We start from the raw sequence: 25,699 nt of genomic DNA on the forward strand, positions 1-25,699 counted from the left end.
CCTAACTGCACTGTTGCAGTTTGATATGGTGCAAAGTTGCAGTTTTACGTGGTGCTAATTTACTGCTGTTAACGGAACTTTCTCAATGTGGGGGGAAGAGAGGACAGCAAGAAACAAGGGTGGGGTATATTTTGAGCCAGGCCAGTGTACAAGGATGCTTCCCCACTCTCAGGATAAACAAAGCAGCGGTTGGTTTACACAGAAGAGTCAGAGCTTGGCTCACTATGGCAGTTTTCACTCTATAGGCTATTTTTACACTTTGTTCTTTAAACACCACCAGCCATCAATTTGAAAGGAAGATTTCTCAGCTGTGACAGTTCGCTTGTATAGTTTATATCCTTAGGATAATTATCCAAACTTTTTCTTTCTTTTTTTAAGGAAACAACGACAACAACTGTGAGGGGTTTTATTATGTATTTATTATCCGTAAGAGATGACTGTCACTTCTCCGCTATCGCAATTTGGATAGCAGGGGAAAGCTTCCAGCATATTGATAAGAAAGTAATATGTCTTATATTATTATTTAACCCATGTGAATGATGTTTGCCCAGCTGATGTTTAAAGGCTTCCATGATCCCAGTGGTGGGATAAGAAACATCTGATGTGTCGCCTTTTTGTAGCCAAAAAGTCATTGGGTTTTATTCAGTGTAGTGCTAAATGAAAGTCACTTAATGGTATACTTGTTCCACCAACAAACTTTTTGCACCAGCAGAACATTGTTGCGCAAGAGAATCCATAAGCAGGTTTCTGGTAAACTTTGCGATGCCTAATGTGCAACAATCTGTTGTGCAGTTAAAGGGAAAGCAGTAAAAATCGAGGGTACCTCAAGAGCATCTTTGGGTCCAACTATGGCTTATATTATTAAAAGGGATCAAAATATTTAAAATGGATGTGCATGGCAACTGGCTAGGCCTTCTCCAGAAACAGCAACTACACGGTTTAATTGATGAGGCTTTATTTTGTATTTTATAAGGTAAAAAAGGTAAAGGACCCCTGGACGGTTAGGTAAAGGTAAAGGGACCCCTGACCATTAGGTCCTGTTGTGGCCGACTCTGGGGTTGCGGCACTCATCTCACTTTATTGGCCGAGGGAGCTGGCGTACAGCTTCCGGGTCATGTGGCCAGCATGACTAAGCCGCTTCTGGCAAACCACAGCAGCGCACGTCCAGTCAAAGGCGACTACGGGGTTGCGGCGCTCATCTCGCTTTCAGGCAGAGGGAGCCAGCATTTGACCACAAATGGCTTTCCGGGTCATGTGGCCAGCAGGACAAAACCGCTTCTGGTGCAACGGAACACCGTGACAGAAACCAGAGTGCATGGAAACGCCATTTACCTTCCCACCACAGTGGTACCTATTTATCTACTTGCACTGGCGTGCTTTCGAACTGCTAGGTTGGCAGGAGCTGGGATAAAGCAACAGGAACTCACCCCGTTGCGGGGTTTTGAACCGCTGACCTGCTGATTGGCAAGCCCAAGAGGCTCAGTGGTTTAGACCACAGCGCCACCCACATCCCTATTTTATATTCAAATGCTGATTACTATGAGAACACTTGTTGGAGAGTGTTCCTGCCTCTGCTGCCACCAAGTAATGCTACCCCAATGATGGCAGCCCCACTCCTTTGTCTCTTGAAACAGATGGATGCCAACAGTTCCCAGCCAAGTCAAGCCCTTCCCAACCTCTTTCATACAAACTAGGATCACACAGCTCTCATGTCATGTGCTGAGCGGGGGAATCATTCCTGGGGAAGTCAATGCTCTGTTTCCGCCAACAAGCTTTCAAAATACAAATATAAAACAAGGGGGAAGGGGGATTTGCATTCGGTACCTATCACAGACATTCTTTTCCTGGTGTTATTGAAATCCAAAATTGCCAACAGCTGGTAAGTGACAACTTTTCCCATTTCTTCCACTGTGATGGTCTTAGGAGTTCGAGACTTGAAGATGAAACCAAAGTTCCTGGCAGCAGTCACCAGAGCGCCTTCGTCTGGCGATTGTGCTTGGTAAATCAATTCATCTAAAAGAAAAAGAAAGAAAACCCAGCCACTGTTAAGGAACACAAAAACCATTTTTTTAAAAAAATTATTTTAAAAATTATTTATACACTGCTATCTCATTAAATATCAACATGGCACCTTCTCTATTGCTGTTTTGCTGACATTCCTCTTTCAACCTGCCTTCTAAAAAATGTATCCCAGTTGGTATCTATCTCGTAACAGAATTGATTTTATGCATGTGCTGTTGTTTTAAACTGTTTTTTTATCTATGGAATTATGTAACTGTTTTTACATGTGCAACTGTTTTAAAATATGTTTAATACAGTGGTACCTTGCGTTACAGGCACTTCAGGTTACAGAAGCTTCAGGTTACAGACTCCGCTAACACAGAAATAGTACCTTGGGTTAAGAACTTTGCTACAAGATGAGAACAGAAATCGCGCGGCGGCAGCAGGAGGCCCCATTAGCTAAAATGGTACCTTCCGGTTAAGAACGGACCTCCAGAATGAATTAAGTTCTTAACCTGAGGTACCACTGTAGTGGTATTTATTGGTTAAGGGAAAATGCATTCAAGAATAACCATACAGGAAACGAAACATTATCCCCCAAAAACCAAACTATTTAATAGATTAAAAAATGGACTTAAGAACCTACTACTGACAGAGTTACCTGGGGTGAGGGACTAATTATTAAACCACTCTGGGAATTGTAGCCGTGCAGGGGGAATAGGAGGTCTCCTCACAACTTTCAGCACCCTTCACAAATGACAGTTCCCAGGATTCCTTCAGGAAAGCTGTAACTGTTTGAAGTGCCACTCTGGGGTGCCTCTAGGAGAAAGGGCAGGATATACATTAAAATAATAATATTGTTGATGGAGGTGGGGCTTCAGTCGGCTAAAGCCCACCTTTATGGTCACATAAAGTTTGACCAAACTGCGGAAGGCAGTGGAAAACAGGAGTGCCTGGCGTGCTCTGGTCCATGGGGTCACGAAGAGTCGGACACGACTAAACGACTAAACACCACCAACAACAAATGGTGGTGTTATGTACTGAAGTTCTCACCCTGGGCCAGCAGGGGGATACTGTAGATAGTTTTCACTCAGGTCCACATATGCAAATACGGGATTGAAAGTGATGTTCAGTGATTGGATAGTTACAGAAAATGGTTACTGTTGCGTTCTAGTGGAGCTCTATATAAGCAGGCTGGCTGAACCCTTCAGTTCAGTTCTGTTCTGGCCTGTGAATAAACAAGAGCTGTTTGAAGAATTGCTGTGTCGTCTGATATGTTCACCCACAACTTAACAGGTCACATTTCCATATATGTGTTACAATCACTTGAAGGGCATGTCACTATAAGAGACTGCAGTTGCTTCCAGCCAGAGGCTTTGAGGGAAATGACTGAAAATGACCAGAGGACCTGTTCATTAAGCTTTCGTCCTGATCTGTTTGCGCAAAGGTTGAAGGAAGAAATGACTGTTAATGTTGTACAATAGTGTTCTGCATGGTATGGTGCATGGTGCATGCATGGTGCATACGTGACCAAAGTCACAGGGTGATTCTCTACCTCCGTCCAATCAAACTGTACTGTAATTAATGGGAATCGTGGTCTTTTAATTTAAATTTAGATGCATAGGAGTACAAAGCACAAAAAGAGTATCTGACTGATATTCAATGTGCAGGAACTAGGACAGTTCCAAACCCCACATGTGGGCGTCTTGCAATGTGGTAAAAAACCAGGCATGTGTTGCTGCAAGACGCAGAGCAAGATTTTTGAAACCACGCACTCTGATTCTACTGAAGTGATTCAGTAAATAAGCATAAAAAGATATCCTTTTATGGCTGAGAAACTGCATCTGTTGAAAGGTCAGGAGATTTCGTCTGAGATCTCGCCAATAAACAGATAAAAATGAGTAATTTCCTCAGTATCAAAGTTTAGTCATTGTAATATAAAATGTCGTTCTCAAGCATATTCATGTGATGGGCTCGGCAGTAGGGATTAATTCAAGCCAGGGCTCAACCCTGAAACCTATTTTGTTGCCAGGGCTTAATTTAACCTCAGTACATGTCAAACGAAATATAAATGAGTTTTTGTTTCGTACAGGGTTTATAATCTGCAGCTCGCCTAGGGTGAGAAGGACATGTTGTCCAGGCGAGCACTCAAGCAGCAAATGGAACGTGTATTCTTCCTGCTAAAAGACAGGGCAAGAGAAGCCAAGGCATGTATAGATGTGATGCATAGAGATGCTGGCAGCGCTGAAACAAGGGCATGTACTCAATGGGCTACTGAAATGGGAGGAGTACTAACAGTAGAAGCAGACAGAACAGGGAAGGACAATGGCGTCCTGAACCATTACAAAAGGACGATGGGTTGTTGTGCCCAGTGTATTACTGATTTAAAGTCACTTAGTAGTCCCATGGACTGCAAGAAGATCAAACCTCTCCATTCTGAAGGAAATCAGCCCTGAGTGCTCACTGGAAGGACAGATCCTGAAGCTGAGGCTCCAATACTTTGGCCACCTCAGGAGAAGAGAAGACTCCCTGGAAAAGACCCTTATGTTGGGAAAGATTGAGGGCACAAGGAGAAGGGGACGACAGAGGACGAGATGGTTGGACAGTGTTCTCGAAGCTACCAGCATGAGTTTGACCAAACTGCAGGAGGCAGTGGAAGACAGGAGTGCCTGGCATGCTCTGGTCCATGGGGTCACAAAGAGTCGGACACAACTAAATGACTAAACAACAACAGTGGTATACTTGTTGCAATGGCAGAATGTAGTTTCACAAGAGAAAACGAAAGTGCATTCCCAAAGGCTGCTTCACAGCAGATTGCACAAAACAATACGCTGTTGCACAAGGGGAAAACACAAGCACGTTACGAAAGATTGTACAACAGATTGCACAACAAGAATCAGCTATTGCACAACAGGCTCCCCCAACTCTGTGTCGGACTCTTTTGTTGTGCAATGTTTAAACTCTGTCATCCGCCGGCGCAAGGGCTCTTGCGCTACTGGGTAGAGAATGTGGGCTGCAATGCAGCCAGAGGCAGGCATGGTGCATATGCAATTACACAGTTACACAGCACAGCAATTTTGGGATTGGATAAGGCCACAACTTCATTGACTACAGATGTCAGATGGTTTGGGCGTAGGCATCAGGTGTGTATCCTGAAATCAATTAGCCTGACTGCTGGTTGTTGGTTGAATGGGGTTGACCAAGGTTAAGGGTCACCTTGTGACATGCACCGCATCCAGATAATTCCCATGATCACCAGGAGAGGGTGCTAATAATAATAATAATAATAATTATTATTATTATTATTATTATTATTATTATTATTATTTATTTATATCCCACCCATCTGACCACAGCGCCACCTGTGTCCCCAAAATGCTGAGGAAAATATACTGGAAAGTGTAAGACCACACACTTTGACACAACATCTTCTAACTTCGCCCAAACAAATAAGAATGAATACTTGCTAAATAGCTGACTTTGCCTAAACGCTCTTGCAAACAAGTCAGGATGAATGATCAACAAACAGGTTGTCTGGAAGCATCTCGTGTAAGTACTGTATCTCCTTCTAACGAATAGATATCTTACTGTTACCAACTGACATGGAGGCTCAATTATTTTTGGTCATTATTACCATTATTTTGTTACCTTTGTGAGATTGGGAAACAATGAAAGCATACAGAAAGGACGTGCCTCAAACTCAGCCTTGAGAGCTAGACATGTATACAAGATAACACAGTCGCGTACGCCAGAAAGGGCGAGCCAAAGGGTGATGCCCACACTGAGAAGGGAGTAAATATGAATAGAGTAGATTGAACAATGTATTAGAAATGTGTTAAACTCTGATAGGTAGATTGTAAGCCAAGCCTCCAAAAGAGGGGCGGCAGTAAGGGATAAAACTACGGTGCTGAAACCAGATCGGGGCTCTTCGTATCCACGGGTACGAGGGGTCCGCCTTTGCAAACGCGCTAATAAAAGGGTTACCCTTATATTGAAGTCCTTTGTCAGTTTCTATCCACGGACAACTTCTCACACCTTTATATCCTGCTTTTGTTCCAAGATGCCCAAGATTGCTTACATGGAAATGTCTCATTTTAGGCCCATGAGCATCATGAATGTGTAGACATTTGAATCCAGGTTTCCTTGGTCTAAGACAGGGGTCAGCAAACTTTTTCAGCAGGGGGCTGGTCTACCATCCCTCAGACCATGTGGTGGGCCAGACAATATTTTTTGGGGGGAAATATATGAACGAGTTCCTGTGCCCCACAAAAACCCAGAGATGCATTTTAAATAAAAGGACACATTCTACTCATGTAAAAACATGCTGATTCCCGGACCGTCTGCGGGTCAGATTTAGAAGGCGATTGGGCCAGATCCGGCCCCCAGGCTTTAGTTTGCCTATCCATGGTTAAGCCAGGCATGGCCAAACTTGGCCCTCCAGGTGTTTTGGGACTACAACTCCCATCATCCCTAGCTAACAGGACCAGTGGTCAGGGATGATGGGAACTGTAGTCCCAAAACATCTGGAGGGCCAAGTTTGGCCATGCCTGGTCTAAGCGCTACACCATATTGACCATGCTGTATTTTGAAGAGTGAATATAGAGAAGAAATTTGCACCAACCTACCACGGGCAAAATATATGAGTCTGGCCTGCAATGAGTGTTTTTAAAAGAGATCTAACACCAAAGCACTACTACTAGCCAGCACAGCTCATTTATAATGGCTCAGTTTTTTCAAACTCAAAGACCCTGACTTTTGTTGTAGCCAAACATATTCATCAACTTCAATCAACTTCAAATCGGCAAGAAGGCTTTTAACCATGAATGGAAGACTTTGAGCTGTTTGAAGTTAAAAAATCTGCATCCATACAAACCAAAGCAAGACAATTACACATTATGAGATCATGTCTCAAAACAGATACGGGTAAGGGGAAGCCAAGACGTGTTGTATCTGAGTTAATCACTAGAGTATGGCCCATTTCTTTCTTGTCAAATCTTGTCATAGCAGCGGACTGCACAATACGATCCAGCCAAAGCCAAATATTCCTTTGTAGGCAGGCTTCAATCACCATCGCCAGCAACAACCCCACAACACATGAAAATATCTCAGCCATATTCAACACCAAATTATGTTAGGTTTGCATTGAACTAATGGCTTTAGGCACCAGGCAAAAACATTCATCTTCTTGCTGGCCTTTGTCTAATTAAACAATCTATGACCTTTTAAACTGGTTTGTGTGTGTGTGTGTTTTCTTTGTTATTATGTTATGCATTTTTTGTGTTTTTATACTGTAAACTGCCCTGTGGTCCTCTAACGAAGGTCTATAAATTTAATGATTAACTTATAATTATTAGTAATGCATTGTGTGGGTTCTGAAAATACAAAAATCTGTAACCATCTTATATTACAGTACCCCACTCTTTTGAGAGTCTCTTTCTCTTCCCCCTTCCTTCTCTGAAATGTTTTTGGGCCACTTGGACCTGGGGTACAGGTTAAGAGCAGATTTGGGGTTTTCATACTGCCTCTTCAACTCCCTTCTCGTTTTTCATTTGAGCTCAGAGGTTCTCTGCACCTGCTGGAGGAAGCCTACTTTTTAGTAGGGTCGCAAAATATTGTGTTCATTCAAGCACAGGCTTCCCCACATTCACTTGGTACCTTCTCTCCATGATGAACGGAGTAGGAGAGGTATGGATTAAGCCAAGAAGCCTGAGGGGAACCCACAACAGAATCCTAGGAGAATCATCTAAGCCAGTGGAGGCTGGGGCCCTTTGAGGCTATTGGAGCAGAAGGCTAGGAGGTGAACATTAGGTGGCGCCAGAGAGCCAACTAATTCTGGTTTCGTTCCATTCTCCTCCTAGCTGAGCTCTACAAAGGTAACACAGAGATATTTTTTGGAACAGTGTGGTTTTTGTAGCTGCTGTTGAAGTTGCAAAACAGTGAACTATGGGACGGAGCAATGGAGAACTTCTGAAACAACATTGGGATATTAGCTCCGCCCAAGGCATGATGGAGAGCAGCAACGGCTGGGAAAAGATAGACATAACATTTTACAAGGATAGGAAGGAAAACCATGGACAGAATAGTTGTCACACACAAGAGGAATAAAGATATGGTTTGAATGCTTCACCTATAGCTTTATAAACCATTCAATGTGTCAAGACGAATGGATGTCGTGGATATTGCAGTTGTTGTATTGTTTTGTTGTTTAGTAATTTAGTCGTGCCCGACTCTTCGTGACCCCATGGACCAGAGCACGCCAGGCACTCCTGTCTTCCACTGCCTCTTGCAGTTTGGTCAAACTCATGCTGGTAGCTTCAAGAACACTGTCCAGCCATCTCGTCCTCTGTCGTCCCCTTCTCCTTATGCCCTCAATCTTTCCCAACATCAGGGTCTTTTCCAGGGAGTCTTCTCTTCTCATGAGGTGGCCAAAGTATTGGAGCCTCAGCTTCAGGATCTGTTATTCCAGTGAGCACTCAGGGCTGATTTCCTTCAGAATGGAGAGGTTTGATCTTCTTGCAGTCCATGGGACTCTCAAGAGTCTCCTCCAGCACCATAATTCAAAAGCATCAATTCTTCGGCGACCAGCCTTCTTTATGGTCCAGCTCTCACTTCCATACATCACTACTGGGAAAACCATAGCTTTAACTATACGGACCTTCGTTGGCAAGGTGATGTCTCTGTTGTTGCATGAGGGATTGTTATTTTGAATGGAATGCAACTGAGAGATTTTGGGATGCAGAAACAAAGTAAATCATCAAACCACCAATTCTAGCACGCGGGAGGCCACCTATATTATATAATTTAGCATCTGAATGATTGGGATTAGAAATTGTATTCTAATATGGCGTTGTTATAATGAGGCTACCATTGGATTATTGTCACTGAAAACTAATAAAAATTACTGTCAAATAGGTAACAAAGGAGGAGATGGTGACTGACAGCCAACACCAACATCTGGACGGGATGTAAGTAAGGTGGAAGACAGGTGGAGGCTGACTGATGGCAGACTGAGTTTGGTGATATAGTCTTCATTTGCCCCCGTGAGCCAGACTCCAAAGATCTGAGCAAACCCCTCATCTTGGAGGACAAGGCTATCAGTCATTACAAGCCACAATAACCATGACCTGCCTCCATTATTGAGGGGCAGTATACCTCTGAATCAGTGATGTATGGCAGTGAGAGCTGGACCATAAAGAAGGCTGATCTCCGAAGAAATGGTGCTTTTGAATTATGGTGCTGGAAGAGACTCTTGAGAGTCCCATGGACTGCAAGAAGATCAAACCTATCCATTCTGAAGGAAATCAGCCCTAAGTGCTCACTGGAAGGACAGAGCCTGAAGCTGAGGCTCCAATACTTTGGCCACCTCATGAGAAGAGAAGACTCCCTGGAAAAGACCCTGATGTTGGGAAAGATGGAGGGCACAAGGAGAAGGGGAAGACAGAGGACGAGATGGTTGGACAGTGTTCTTGAAGCTACCAACATGAGTTTAACCAAACCGTGGGAGGCAGTGGAAGACAGGAGTGCCTGGCGTGCTCTGGTCCATGGGGTCACAAAGAGTTGGACACAACTAAATGACTAAACAACAACAATACCTCTGAAAAGCAGCTGCTGGGGATCAGAAGTGGAATGCTGTTGTGCCCCAGTTCAGCTTGCAAGATTCCCATGGACATTGCGAGAAGACGTTGCAGAACTTGATGGGTCATTAGCCTGATCCAGCCAACTCTTTTTATGTTCAGATTTTATGATAAACATTTATTGTTTTGTTCCCTTTTCTGTGGATTGTCTTTACATAACACCGCTTCGAAATCTGAATCACCAAGAGACATACAAATGTCCCAAATAAATCAAAGCATACATATTTATCTAGGTTACCTGGGGTTTTCTCTTCGGACATGACTGTATGGCAGAGAGAAAGCAGCCTAAAGAATTCATGGACTTCTGGGTCTCCCATTGTAATGGATTCAACTAGGCTGTGGTCATAAAAGTGAAATTTTCTGTCTGCTAGCCGATTGAATGAGAAATCCACAGGCGTTTTCTTCTGCGAAAGAAAAGCACATGGGAAAATGATAAGAAGAAAGTAAGGTTGGGGATCTTTCTTGCAGGAAACTGAAATACCTCAGCATTACAGTGGAACTTGCACAGCAAGATATAAAATAAAATATCTAGGGATGCTGATCAACTAAGTCCTGATCAGAGTGAACCTACCTTTTTGGCAGGTGTTACTGATGGGGCATGCAAGCAAGCAGGAGGCCCAGCAACTGTAAAACACTTTAAGTGGGGCTGCCATTGTATCTGGTCTGGAAGCTGCAATAAGTGCAGAATGCAAAGGCCAGACTGCTCAAAGGAGCGCATTACTAGTAACATGTCACTCCACTGCTGAGAGAGCAGCACTAGTTGTTAGAATTCCTGCTCCATGATTGCAGTCATGGGATTTTTGTCTATCACAGTGATGGAGTGATGGAGACAGGATGTTTGTGTTACTGTGTTCCGTGAAGTGGGACTATTGTCTTTTTCTCTTTTTCTCTTTGCTGTCTGATGCTAGAGAGAGAGGGAGCCATGTTGCAGTGCTCCGTGTGTGTTTATATGTAAATAAAGTAGATTAGCCAAAATGCTGAGTTGCTGAGGTTTGTCACGCAAGCTGTGAAGACTCTGTAGATCCCTAAGTGTGCACATGTCTGTTGGCATTGGTCACTGTGATGTTCGGGCTGAAGAAAGCTAATGAAGCTCCCAAACGATCGACCAGGAGGGAGAGAACATGCCAGTTGGGCAAGTGTATCTGCCAGGGTCCTACTAGAGTGTAGGACGAGCTCCTGACACTAGTTGCCCATTTGCTATGAGGTCGGGTTCAATGTTCTTCTGTTAATTCCCAAAGTCCTGTGCACAGAGTAGCTTAAGGAGCACCTGATTCCTTATGCTCCACCTCAATAGGTAAAAAGGTAAAGGTAAAGGACCCCTGGACAGTTAAGTCCAGTCAAAGGTGACTAGGGGGTTGCGGCGCTTAAGTCGCTTTCAGGCCGAGGGAGCCAGCGTTTGTCCACAGACAATTGAGTTGAATTTTGATTTGCCAAGAGTCCTTAGCAATCCTCTAAAGCAGGGGTCAGCAAACTTTTTCAGCAGGGGGCCAGTCCACTGTCCCTCAGACCTTGTGGGGGGGCCAGACTATATTTTTTTTGGGGGGGGGGGATGAACAAATTCCTATGCCCCACAAATAACCCTAAGATGTATTTTAAATAAAAGGACACATTCTACTCATGTAAAAACACGCTGATTCCCGGACAGTCCGCAGGCCGGATTTAGAAGGCAATAGGGCCAGATCTGGCCCGGGGCCTTAGTTTGCCTACCCATGCTCTAGAGCAGGGGTCTGCAACCTTTAAGACAAAAAGAGCCACTTGGACCCGTTTCCGAAGGAAAAAAAACTGGGAGCCGCAAAACCATTGCGACATAGAAAATTAATCAGGGCCCCAGTGTACCATAAATCATAATCAGTGCCTGATGTAAATAATAATTAATAATGAGGGCCCAATGTCATCCTCGTCATTATAAAAATAACTTTTTTGACACTTTTTATTATTTCTTTGTTTGACCCCTCAGAATTAGTCCTCCTCACAGAAATAAACGTTAAATTAACAAGTTACCTTTTTTTTGTGTGTGTGTTCTTCACTCCCCTTAAAAACAGTAACCAGCGTACATGCCCCCTTTCAATGCAGCGACCAGCGTACATGCCCCTTACAATGTAGCAGGTGGGCGTGCGGGAAGCTGACATCGGGACGGTGCGTGACTAACGCACGCAACCGCCCCCATGCGACGTCACAGCCAGTACAGCGCCCGCCACAGTGGGGAGTGTCGGGGCGCACAATGCGCCTCCTCCTCTCGCTAGTATCCGCCCCAGAGCCGCGGCAAAGGTGTAGAAGAGCCACATGCGGCTCCGGAGCCGTGGGTTGCAGACCCCTGCTCTAGAGTCTAAACTAAAGCAAGGGTGAGGAACCCTTTCGGTTAAGAATCAGCCAAACTGAACACGTTGGGAGGGGCAATTAATTGATACTATAATAACATTAAGGTAAAGGTAAAGGGACCCCTGACCATTAGGTCCAGTCGTGACTGACTGGGGTTGCGGCACTCATCTCACTTTATTGGCCGAGGGAGCCGGCGTACAGCTTCCGGGTCATGTGGCCAGCATGACTAAGCCACTTCTGGCGAACCAGAGCAGCGCATGGAAACACTATTTACCTTCCCGCCGGAGCGGTACCTATTTATCTACTTGCACTTTGACGTGCTTTCAAACTGCTATGTTGGCAGGAGCAGGGACTGAGCAATGACATTAGATGTAGGTAAAAAAAGGTAAAGGACCCCTGGATGGTTGAGTCCAGTCAAAGGCGACTATGAGGCGCGGTGCTAATCTCGCTTTTCAGGCTGAGGGAGCCAGTGTCTGTCCACAGACAGCTTTCCGGGTCATGTGGCCAGCAGGACTAAACCGCTTCTGGCGCAACAAAACACCGTGACAGAAGCCAGAGCACACGGAAACACTGTTTACCTTCCCGCCACAGCATACCTATTTCTCTGCCTGCACTGGTATGCTTTCAAACTGCTAGGTTGGCAGGAGCTGGGACAGAGTAATGGGAGCTCACTCTGTCGCGGGGATTCAAACGGCCGACCTTCCGATCGGCAAGCTCAAGAAGCTCAGTGGTTGACCACAGTGCCACCCAAGTCCACCTCAGTAACAGAGATGGGGCATTTCTCATGGTTCCCCCACTTGCCCCCGAGATTAATTTGCCTTTCACTGGGTACTTTCACGTGGCAAGCCCTTCCTTCTTTCAGAAGTCTTCAGAAAACTGTACTGTTTAAACAGGCCTTCACAAGATGAAATTCTCTGTTTAACCAACCGGTATTTACTGGTGTTTTCAATTATGTTTTATGGATATTTATGGATTGGTTTATTACATTTTTGCAGGTTATAAACCACCTTACTATAATTTATTAAAGTAGTTTTAAAAACCAAAACTAAACATTAAATAAACAAATAAAATAAACGGAGAAAGTGGGTTGTTGCTACTGGGCCTGCACAGGAGAATAACCTGCCCTAGCAGGGGATGATTAGTAGTAGAGCAGGTCAGAAGAGTAAATCAAACAGAGAACAAAGGCTAGCTATGAAAATGGATTAAAATTAATAGAAGGATGAGAAGGTGATTAAAGAAGAAGAATGAAGTAGCCACATCAGGAAGAGATGGACATATATTTGTAATAGGAGTGGGAAACCTAATTACCTTTTAAAAAATGTATTAAATTTAAATAATTTGGATTGATTTGTTAAAATTTGGAGAATCAATAAAAATTAATAATAAAATGAACAGTAAATCATACAGAGATGCAGCAGGAAGACTCATACACGTGACTAAGTAACATTGCACACCAGCAGTTCTTTCCCAGCACAGTTTGGAAATGACTGAGTAAGCAACTGAAAAATTACAGTAATTTTGCAAGAAGCAAACAAGACTTGGGAGTTTTTCTTTCCCCTGTGTCTACAAATCCAGGAAAACTAATCATGGGTGATGTGGCCGGCTGCAGAGTCTTGGCATCTGCGTTGCTGCACTTCACTTGATGAAAAAGATCAAGTGTTTGTTATTGTCTTGCCTTTTAACATTTAGCCTGAAAGCCTGTACAAATTGCATCAGCAGTGACAACTTATTCCATTGGCCCTAGAAGTATACAAGTCTCTTCTACTTGGCAGTTTTCACCCTGGATGTTGAGGGGGGAAGGGTACCCTGGGAGCGTATCTTTTACAGTACGTTTCATCAGAGAAACGAAACTCCCATGGAATTTCTAGTTATTGTTCCCAATAATGTTTATCACCTGCTTTCCATCGGCATCTGGTCTGCCACTTTGAGAACAGGATGGTGGGCAAGCCAGGCCATTCGCCGGAGCCCAAACATCTTGTGTTCCCATAAGTGAGCAGGATGCGGGAAAAGAGCTTCAAATAGTGGCGACTGGTGGGTTCAGGGAGTTACGTTGGCGGGTTTTACTCCTGTCCTCCACCCCAAATCTATTCACGTCAGTTTATTGTTCCCTATTGTGGGGCGCAACCAGTGCTTTTTTCAGGGGGTACACAGGGGTACACTTACCCCTAAACATTTTGTGAATCTAATGGGAGAAGAAACTAATTTTTTTAAAAAAAAAATAGTTTCTTCTCTAGCACGGTGAATCGTCAGTTCCCCCTGATGGCGGCCTCCTTTCCTTTCCCAGTGTTTCCTGAGTCTCAGACAGAAGCGAGCATTATCAGGGGTCGGCAAACTTTTTCAGCAGAGGGCAAATCCACTATCCCTCAGACCTTGTGGGGGGCCGGACTATATTTGGGGGGGGATGAACGAACTCCTATGCCCCACAAATAACCCAGAAATGCATTTTAATTAAAAGGACACATTCTACTCATGTAAAAACACACTGATTCCTGGACCGTCCGCGGGCCAGATTTAGAAGGCGATTGGGCCGGATCCGGCCCCTGGGCCTTAGTTTGCCTACCCATGATTTAATGTGTCAAAATGAGAGCACCTCTAAACATTTTTTTAAAGAAAAAGAGCATCACTCAAGCAGTCAAATACAACATTTCCTGTTTGCCCAGAGTGGACACACAGGGGAATGTTGCTCCAGCCAAGAGGACTTCCTGTCACACCTGGTCTGGCACATCCTCCCCCTGCGTGTGACCAGGTAGATGGGCGTGACCCTCGTAGACCCTATGTCTCACTTTCTTATCTTGATGCCTTTTGCTGTGTGCTGTCTCTCAGCCAGCACCACATGGGCGCATCCCTCACAAGAGGATGAACCCACACCTTTCTCTTCAACTGTAACTAAAAGTTAAACCTTGCCTTCAGGATCCTACTGTGAACTGAATGCAAGTAAACCTTATCATTACTTTTAAGATTGTTGTGTCATCATTGTTTTTAAGAGGGAACTAAAGGGGATTTAGGGACGCGGGTGGCACTGTGCGTTAAACCACAGAGCCTAGGACTTGCCGATCAGAAGGTCGGCGGTTCGAATCCCCACGACAGGGTGAGCTCCCGTTGCTCGGTCCCACCTCCTGCCAACCTAGCAGTTTGAAAGCACGTCAAAGTGCAAGTAGATAAATAGGTACCGCTCCAGCGGGAAGGTAAACAGCGTTTTAGTGCGCTGCTCTGGTTTGCCAGAAGCGGCTTAGTCATGCTGGCTACATGACCCGGAAGCTGTACGCCAGCTCCCACGGCCAATAAAATGAGACGAGCGCCGTAACCCCAGAGCCGGCCACAACTGGACCTAATGGTCAGGGGTCCCTTTACCTTTACCTAAACAGGATTTACCAGGAACAATCCAATCTGGACAAGCCAGACTGGACTGATTAACTCAAATGGTTCTAAAATAATCCATCAACTAGCTTCTTGCTTTGTAGAAGGGAATGTACTCTGCTACTATAGCTCACTAGTGTGAGTAAGGAAGGATAATATTTAATCAATATATCCTCTCCTACTATCCTCAACATTCCCACAACTATGAGGGAAGGTTGAAGGAACTGGGTATGTTTAACCTGAAAAAAGATAAGGAGATTGATTCAAGCACTCTTCAAGTCCCTGAAGGGGGTCATGCATAGAAAAGACCAAATATTTTTTTTCTGTTGGTCCAACTATATCTAATGGACTTATAAAAAGGTAGATTTCCATTGAACATTAAGAGAAACATTCTAGTTCTACCTAGGGATAAGGGAGAAATCTGACCGAGTTCACAATTAAGGGCAAATCTACCTAATTTACCGTTTCTGAAAAAAATAGGAGGACCAAAACACAGGCACCATTCAAAATTTGCACTTCTCTGAGTTTTGCAATGCAGTTCTCCAGTCAAGTAATGTGTGCAAAATGTATATATTGTACTAGGGCAAATTGTCCATAAAAATGCATTATATTTGTGTAAAGAACATACAAAGATGCATTATTTTAGGGGAATTTTCTGTGCAAAAATGTGTCTATTAAGTGGAAGTGCATACAAAAAGAGGGTTTTAAAATCATATTGGGATGCAACAGGGGCAACAGGGAGAGAAACGGAAGTTGGTGCTTTAGGAACAAAAAATACAAAGCCTTGACTTTTCTATATTAGGGCAACTGTTTCTGGTGTTGCTCGGATGGAAATGAAAGTTCAGTTTTACTATACCATTTAAGTAACTAGCAAAATAATATTTTACTTGCTCTTTTCACAAATCAGCAAAATTCCACAAGGCAAATAAAATACTGTACCACTGTACCTCATCGATTAGTGTTTTCTGGCCCACTTCACCTGAAAAAAAAATTAAATTAGCAAAAGCCAGAGAACATTCAACTTAAGTTCAAAAAGTGTCCCAACTAAAAGCCCAACCCTAGTCACGTCTACTGAGAAGTAAGTCTCCTTTAATTCAACAGGGTCTGCTCTCAGGTTAATGAGGTTAGGGTTGCACCTAAGGCTGCAATCCGGTGTGTACTTATTTGGAGGTGAGATCCATTAAACCAAATGGGACTTACTTCTGAGTATAAATGTATAGGATTGCACTGTGAATAGCTTTCCTTTGGGGGGGGCGGGTTTCAGGAGGGTTATTATTATTATTATTATTATTATTATTATTATTATTATTATTACCCCGCCATTCCCAGCCAAGGCCAGGCTCAGGGCGGCTAACAAGCAATAATAAAAACAAGTTGAATGAATATAACTTAAAAACAATATTAAAATACAACATTAAAATATTGAAACATTAAAATATTAATGTAAAATATTACAAGACAGAATCAAGCACCTCATCACACACAAAGCTTCAAGATCAAAGTTGCACATTCAAAAAAATTGCCCTCAGACTAGTACTAGATTATTGATAAATCCCCAATAAAGTGGCAGTTGCCAATACTTGGATGGTCTTGTCATTAAGCCCCCTTTTGGCAGCTGAAAAAACTGTCCCTGTTGTGAACTACTTTATATAAAACAACCCTGCATTGGGTATTAGGGCAATAATACAGGGCAGCAGGAGGCATACCAATGATCTTTCCCCATTTTTATTTAAAATATGCTTTCTTTTCATAAGCCTTTTTCCAATTAAAAGTTTGTCTAGAAATTTTATATTTTAACCCTTGAATTTCATTAAAATTTGATTCAAATGTCATTTATTACTGTTACACCATATGAACCCTTTGCACAAGTGTTTGTGAAACAGCACTGGTGATTATTTCACCCTTCCATTTGTGGTCTTTGGATCAAACTCAAAGTAATCTCAATGATACGAGCCTGAATTTAATGGAAATGCCATTAAAACGAAAAGTTGCCAGAATCAGGAAACAGTAACTTACCATATACTTTCCCATTAATAGAGCACTTATTAAAAGTCATTATGTTTTGAGTGAGGGTCCCTGTTTTGTCTGAAAAAATGTATTCAATCTGCCCCAGTTCTTCGCTGAGAGTTGTGGTCCGAACTTCAGCGGGTGTGTTTTCTTTGGAATAATACATTTTATTATCCCAGTTGACAAAGTAGCTATGTCCAAGCCGAATCACTTCCACACTTTGAAAGCAATGCAGACAGAAAGTGCTGTTCAGGAGGTTACAAAACTTACGCAAACACAAAAACAGGTCAAGCAAGCAGTTGATTTCTATCATCCCTAAAACTGAAGTGCTTTTGGTGTGGAGTTTTTAACCGACAGCTATTTTATCTCTTTGGTTGTTGGACAGATGTTATTTTATTCTGTTTTATTGTAATCCTGTGGTTTGTTGCTCGTTTGCGGCCCTGAACATCTAAATAAAAAAACAGGGTAAAAAGAATCTACTGTGTCTTTTGGAAAGTTGTTTGTCTGCTTATTGTGTGATTTGAACACTTCATTGCTGAGACCTAGCATGTTTAGATACAACGGGGTAACATTTTGAATCAAGCTGGTGGACTGGACCAAAACTGCACTCATTTTAAGCACTTATTAAAATCTGCACACCTTGCCAACAAAGGTCCGTATAGTAAAAGCTATGGTTTTCCCAGTAGTGATGTATGGAAGTGAGAGCTGGACCATAAAGAAGGCTGATCACCGAAGAATTGATGCTTTTGAATTATGGTGCTGGAGGAGACTCTTGAGAGTCCCATGGACTGCAAGAAGATCAAACCTCTCCATTCTTAAGGAAATCAGCCCTGAGTGCTCACTGGAAGGACAGATCCTGAAGCTGAGGCTCCAAGACTTTGGCCACCAAAGGACGAGATGGTTGGACAGTGTTCTCGAAGCTACCAGCATGAGTTTGACTAAACTGTGGGAGGCAGTGGAAGACAGGAGTGCCTGGCGTGCTCTGGTCCATGGGGCCACGAAGAGTCGGACACGACTAAACAACAACAAAATCTGCTCTGACTTTTTGGGATTCTTTTTTGAATTTCCGAGCAACATCAGGTACAGGACTGCTAGCAATTAATAAATAAGCCCTTAAGCACCGCCGAGGTATTACGTTTCAACTAGCCAGAAACGGAATAAAATTAGGAGGTTCAGTGTAGCACTTGATATGCCATGTTAACTGGCAACAGCCTTCCTTTTGGTCCAGATCCTTCTATATCCACATAGTTGCTTCAAAATAGCCTATTCTGACCACACCCATAGCAATTTGTGGTGGGGATTACTGATGCCAAACACCATTTCAGGAAGCGGCATTATTCACTGTTTGACATTTTCAGAGTTTGAACAGGCAAAAAAGGGGAGAAACTTATACGGGGTTTATTCTGCCATGCAGCTGATTTTAAAAGTCAAATGTAATATAAAACAAACATAACGTTGTGCTAGATATTATAATCTGGCAATTCTAACTAACAAGATGCCGTTGCTCATGAGTCAATATCAGATGAATAAGCAATAATTTCGGTAAACCCATTATTATTGTCCCAGTTACACAGACCTCAAGGTAAAACAGAATTCAAACTTCAATGAATTCTGGGGGGTGGAGTGGGGAATGTTCTTATGCCAAATAAGATGGGAAGATGTGCTTCATCACTTATTAAGAACATACACTGGTATTCCTTGTACCTCGCTGTGTCATCCAGAATGCAGGATTACGCTTTTGGTTAGTATGAGATGATACAAGTTTTCTTCAAGATTCAGTTCTCTTCTTGATATCTCGAGAAGTTAAATCTTTTGAGCGGGGCATCAATGCATCTTATTTCACTCTTATAAATATATTCATATGAAGGCAAAGCTAAAGGACCCCTGGACGGTTAGGTCCAGTCAAAGGCGACTCTGGGGTTGCGGCAGTCATCTCACTTTCAGGCCGAGGGAGCTGGTGTTTGTCCACAGACAGCTTTCCGGGTCATGTGGCCAGCAGGACTAAACCGGTTGTGGCACAACAGAACACCATGATGGAAGCCAGAGCACACGGAAACACCATTTACCTTCCCACCACAGCGGTACCTATTTATCTACTTGCACCGATATGCTTTCGAACTGCTAGGTTGGCAGGAGCTAGGACAGAGCAATGGGAGCTAACTCTGTCATGGGGATTCACACTGCCGACCTTCCGATCGGCAAGCACAAGAGGCTCAGTGGTTTAGACCCACGTCTAACAGAGATGGGGCATTTCTCGTGGTTCCCCCACTTGCCCTGGAGGTTAATTTGCCCTTCACTGGATACTTTCATGGGGCAAGCCCCTCCACACCTAACGGTCAGGGTCCCTTTACCTTATACATCATGCAACAGAATCTGACATCTTACCTTACATATAAGGAAATGGGCACAACCGAATTTAGTATGATAACGTATGACCAAAATGTCAGAAATCCTGAAAATATAGGACTTTTCACCACTGCACTCCAAGACAGGTAAATTCTGAAATGGATTCCAATCTGATGTTCCCAAATTGAATTTCCTATTGCCAGAATGATTCCCATGAACACCAATAGTCCAAAGATCTGAAATCAGAGCAATAAAGGAGGTTAGATTAGTTCCCATTCATCTCTCAACACTACTGTTTTGCCTCGAATGTATATGTGCAGTACTTGGATACAAAATCACCTTTCTGCATTGTGCATGCATGACTATGAACAGAGCTATTGTCTAAGCTCAACAGAGCTTCAGAAGTACCCCTTTGCCAGCGCCCAGTCTGCGCAGTAGGTTTCGGCACAGGGAAGGGAGGAGAAGGTTGGGGATCATGCGACTGTTATGCTGGGGGAGGTACAAGGACTGACCACTCCCAGATTCTGCTAGCGACTGAGCCAGACATGAACTTGCGACGCTCTTCACTGTAAATAGCTTGCACTAAGAATAAAGCCTGGAAAGACAGGTCGGAGTCTTGCCTGTTTGCTCTTGAGCAACCACACCAGCATCTGACAGCTGCAGAACTTTATTGGGCCACTATAAACGCATCCCTAGTACCCCTTACCTAATATATAAAAAGCATTATTCAGAATCATGGTTTGCAGAACCCACTGTGAAATATAACAGTGCAATAAAAATTTAAAACAGTAACCATTTATTTAAGATCCAATTAAAACTATGTAGTTTAATTAAGTCAACAACAATGATGAACTCAATCTGGTGATACCAGGTTTTCAATGTCATTTACACCTCCTGTGCCCCCCTGCTTGTTTGTGCCCCACTAGGTAATCCGACTGCCTGCATTGGGACCCACTGTTCTATAAGTAAAGGTAAAGGGACCCCTGACCATTAGGTCCAGTCGTGGCCGACTCTGGGGTTGCGGCGCTCATCTTGCTTTACTGGCCAAGGGAGCCGGTGTACAGCTTCCGGGTCATGTGGCCAGCATGACTAAGCTGCTTCTGGCAAACCAGAGCAGCGCACGGAAACGCCGTTTACCTTCCCGCCACCTATTTATCTACTTGCACTTTGATGTGCTTTCGAACTGCTAGGTTGGCAGGAGCAGAGACCAAGCAACGGGAGCTCACCCCGTCGCGGGGATTCGAACCGCCGACCTTCTGATCGGCAAGTCCTAGGCTCTGTGGTTTAACCCACAGCGCCACCCACACCCCCCACTGTTCTATAGACACCTACAAAAGCCTTCAGCAACCTGGCACCCTTCAGCTGTGGTCCAAAAGAAGGAGCCTCCCCTCGCTGTTTTTTGCACAGTGTTCCAATGCCAGGCAGGAGAATTAAAGTTGCTGAGTTCTCTGCTCCGAATAGAAGCTTTCCCACTCTTTCTGTACTGGTTCCTTATATGGGATTGGCACTACATATTCCCTGTGCTTGCCAGAATGTTCTGGGATACATTCCTAAGACAAACTGTCTCCTTATATTCCCTCTGGGGTGATGCAACGCTTTGCAGCCACCTACTAAAGGCATGGGCCTTGTGGCAGATCTCGGTCCATGGCACAGATTTCAGAATTTGGCCCGACATCTGTGTAATCCTATATTAAGCAAATATGTCAAACGCTGGCAAAACAACGACCGCACACCACCCAACTTTCTATTGTTTTAGTAGCTAATTAAAAACCACAGCCGGTACTTATTGCAAATATTCTTACCAATGTCTGGTTCAAGTTGCATTTTTCTAACTTTATTGATTGGACTAATGGTCTGGAAAGTTTGCAGATAGCTCTGAAAATGCAAGTTGAATTTCTTTTTGCCCAACCAGGACATATTTTGCTTTCCCTCTCGTTAAGAGTTCTCGCTACATACAATGCCCTATTTCTCAATTCGATTCGCATGAAAGTTTGCAATGTTCCACGGTCTCATTTCACCCCACCCCCACCGTCTTGCCCCCGCAAAAGCATGCAGAGGGTGGCTTTCAATTGAAGAGAAGTCCTTGGTTCCCAAATGGCTTAGTTGTCGAAGAAATCAGCTCCCGAAAGCCGCAAACCCAGAAGCTCCTGCAGCCAATTGGAAGCTACACCTTCGTTTTCGAATGGTTTTGGGAGTCGAACGGCCTCCCGGAATGGATTAAGTTCGAGAACCAAGGTACCACTGTACAGTCATACCTCGGGTTAAATATGCTTCAGGTTGAGTGCTTTCAGGTTACACTCCACGACAACCCCGAAGTAACAGAACGTGTTACTTCCGGATTTTGCCACTCGCCCATGCGCAGACACTCAAAATGACATCACGCGCATGCGCAGATGCGGTGAATCGCGACCCGTGCATGCGCAGACATGGGTTGCGTTCGCTTCAGGATGTGAATGGGGCTCCGGAACAGATCCCGTTCGCATCCAGAGGTACCACTGTATTAGAGCTGCCATTTTGGGGTTACAATTCCTATTCATTGCAACAGTGCTGCTGTGAATGTGGAAACCATGGCTGCAAAGAAGCAGTAGTTATTTATGAATATATTAGTTCATATGAGGGGTTTTTTTTGGGGGGTATTAGTTGACGCTGGTATCATGGGACGGGGGTGGCGCTGTTGGTTAAACCACAGAGCCTAGGGCTTGCCGATCAGAAGGTCAGCGGTTCGAATCCCTGCGACGGGGTGAGCTCCCGTTGCTCAGTCCCTGCTCCTGCCAACCTAGCAGTTCGAAAGCACGTCAAAGTACAAGTAGATAAATAGGTACCACTCCGGCGGAAAGGTAAACGGCGTTTCCGTGTCATGCTGGCCACATGACCCGGATACTGTACGCCGGCTCCCTCGGCCAATAAAGCGAGATGAGTGCCGCAACCCCAGAGTCGGCCACAACTGGACCTAATGGTCAGGGGTCCTTTTACCTTTACCTATCAGTTGACAACATTAACCCAGCCATATGGGAATCCCTTGCAGATGGTGGTAGCACCTGGAGACAATCCACAGCAGTGATTATAGAAGGAATGACCACTGGGAAGAGAGCAGAGAGAAGATATGCCATGGTGCATCTGCAGCAGCAAAAGCACATGCCTTCACCTGCTCCCCCTGCAATGAAACATGTCCCTCCCATATCAGTATCTGCAGCCACCTCAGGCGAAGTCGTTCTGCGGCGGTTTGACCTTACCCTTGAAAGTGCACTTTTCCATTGTCTCCCGAGACAGGCGGATGCCAAGAACAAGTTGTTTTTCACTTTTAAATGTTTACATATAAGGTAAAAGGTAACCGTAAAGGACCCCTGGACGGTTAAGTCCAGTCAAAGGTGACTATGGGGTGTGGCACCCATCTCGCTTTCAGGCCAAGGGAGCCGAAGTTTGTCCACAGCTTTCCGGGTCATGTGGCCAGCATGACTAAGCCGCTTCTGGCAAACCAGAGCAGCGCACGGAAACGCCGTTTACCTTCCTGCTGGAGCGGTACCTATTCATCTACTTGCACTCTGACTGCTAGGTTGGCAGGAGCAGGGACCAAACAACAGGAGCTCACCACTTCGCGGGGATTCAAACCGCCGACCTTCTGATCGGCAAGCCCTTGGCTCTGTGATTTAGACCACAGCGCCACCCGCGTCCCCTCCAGTGCAAAGGAAACACAATTTAAAGGGGGAGTAATTAATTATGTATCCTTTGCAGACTGAAAAAACCAATGGATTGATCTTCAATCAAGACATGAGACAAATAAGTCAACATCAACAACTTCCACTTCCATTTCCGTCAGAATTCTCCAACATCCCTACTGATGCTGATGACAGTACAGTCATCCCTTGTCTTATTTTAAGGAATTATATCTTTATACATAATGTTCAAGGAAACTATATTTAAGATGCAGATTAAGTTTTGTGGTCCTACTGTAGTCACTTACCCACAATACCAAAGTATTCATCAGGCGATCAATGCTTGTTCGTTTCAATTCAGTTTTGCCACTGTTCTGCATTAACTTGGTGTCAGGGCCTACAAAAAAAGGAATTAATATTCTTTTTAAACCTCTAGCACATTATCTAAGTAGATTACTTTGCCACTGGTTTCACCCCTCAGGTTCAAACATTTCTATCCATCAATATCTTATTTTTACTCAGTTCTTCTGTTTTTAATCATGTTTTAGGCTGTATATTACTTGCAATCTCATACCGAATTACAGGAAACCAAAAAATCAGTGCAGCTTTCAAAAGTTGGGTCCACCCCTCTGGATGCAAGATCCGTTCCTTGATCAGAGGAGCCACCATGCAAAATGTGATTACAATATCTTAAGGCATCCAAATACATAGCCAACAGACAATTCTCCAAAATATATAGTAGATTAACTGTTTTTGTTATTAGCATTCACTATTATTAGGTGATTTTACATACTATCAATATTAGGTAATGTATATAAGGACTGGGGGCAACTGTTCTTGTTGGTAAGATTAGAAATCATTAAAAGTTCATATTTACCTGCAAAAATAACCATTCCAAAGCACCACTCAGTGTTTCTCAACATGCAACCTCGTAACAGCAGCATTTCATTATTAAGGCAGTATTTGTTAACATCCCAGGAAAGAACTCCTGCGTATTTATTCAGTTTTCCATTAGGAGGTTCACACTCAACTTCTCCTACGAAATGAAAATCAAACAGGTTGCTTTATTGTGTTGCAGATACTATCTGCAAGCATGTCAGGTGTTCCACATTTTAACAAAGACTTCCTAGGGCTGACTGCCCACCCCACCCCCAGTATTGGAGGGAAAAACACCTCGTACAACATGCAGCATTAAATGTCTACATACAGTATCTACAGTTCAATGTGACACAGTGTCATAAAACAACCTTCTTTTTAAAAACAACATGTTCAACCCTCTAAGCCCAAATATTGTTTAGACATACTATAGATACTGTCTGAAGCCTGAATTCACTTGGTTGTTCATTGTTGTTTTAATTTGATGTGGTAAAACATGGCTGTGATGCCTGGGCGCAGTTCACATGTCACAGTAAACCATAGCTTAAAACAAACTGTGGTTCAATGTCATGATCGTTACCAGCAGCCTGCTTGTTCCCATTAAACCATAGCTTGTTTTGAATTATGGTTGCTGGTGCATGCTCTTAGTTCCCACAGGACTCCTCCCTGCTCCTGCCACATTGCGAAAACAATAAACCACAATCCAGATTACCAGGTTGTCTGAAAATAATAATAATATGAGCTATACAGTGGTACCTTGCTTGTCGAACTTAATCCGTTTAGGGAGTCCGTTCTACTCCCGGAACTGTTCGAAAACCAAGGCGTGGCTTCTGATTGGCTGCAGGAGCTTCCTGAACTCAATCAGAAGCCACATCGGATGTTCGGCTTCCGAAAAACGTTCTCAAACCAGAACACTTACTTCTGGGTTTGAGCCGTTCGGGAGCCGATTTGTTTGGCAACTAAGCTGTTCGGGAACCAAGGTCTCACTGTATGCCCAAATCACTGCTTGGTTACTATTCATAGCTTGTTTGGCAATCCTAGACAATGAGGATATACTACAACATTATCTTGTGAGTCCCAGTTGTAATACCTATTTTTGTTTGTTTTATATAAATAAATATATATTTTTTTCCTGTTATGCAATTTAGAATATTCATTTAAACAATCTTAACTTATCAATGACTTCACTTTTTTTCTTTCCATGGTTCATTTTGCATAACATAAAGGTAAAGGGACCCCTGACCATTAGGTCCAGTCGTGGCCAACTCTGGGGTTGCGGCGCTCATCTCGCTTTATTGGCCGAGGGCGTACAGCTTCCAGGTCCTGTGGCCAGCATGACTAAGCCGCTTCTGGAGAACCAGAGCAGCGCATGGAAACGCCGTTTACCTTCCCGTCAGAGCAGTACCTATTTATCTACTTGCACTTTGACATGCTTTTGAACTGCTAGGTTGGCAGGAGCAGGGACCGAGCAACAGGAGCTCACCCCGTTGTGGGGATTCGAAATGC

General features: G+C 43.8%; 1 protein-coding gene across 1 annotated transcript in view; it reads right to left on the reverse strand.

The window, feature by feature from the left end:
- ATP8B4 (ATPase phospholipid transporting 8B4 (putative)) overlaps positions 1–25,699 on the reverse strand; it is a 111,871-nt gene that overhangs the window by 35,502 nt on the left and 50,670 nt on the right. The window contains exons 11-17 of the mRNA XM_081169988.1: positions 24,195–24,353; positions 23,626–23,714; positions 19,704–19,900; positions 17,328–17,536; positions 16,259–16,290; positions 9,874–10,039; positions 1,825–2,013 (exon numbers count right to left, since the gene is read on the reverse strand). Of these exons, the coding sequence (XP_081026114.1) occupies positions 1,825–2,013; positions 9,874–10,039; positions 16,259–16,290; positions 17,328–17,536; positions 19,704–19,900; positions 23,626–23,714; positions 24,195–24,353 (1,041 nt within the window). The remainder of the gene's footprint in view (positions 1–1,824; positions 2,014–9,873; positions 10,040–16,258; positions 16,291–17,327; positions 17,537–19,703; positions 19,901–23,625; positions 23,715–24,194; positions 24,354–25,699) is intronic.

Source organism: Podarcis bocagei (assembly GCF_964188305.1).
Source record: "Podarcis bocagei genome assembly, chromosome: 14".
Classification (NCBI taxonomy): Eukaryota; Metazoa; Chordata; class Lepidosauria; order Squamata; family Lacertidae; genus Podarcis; species Podarcis bocagei.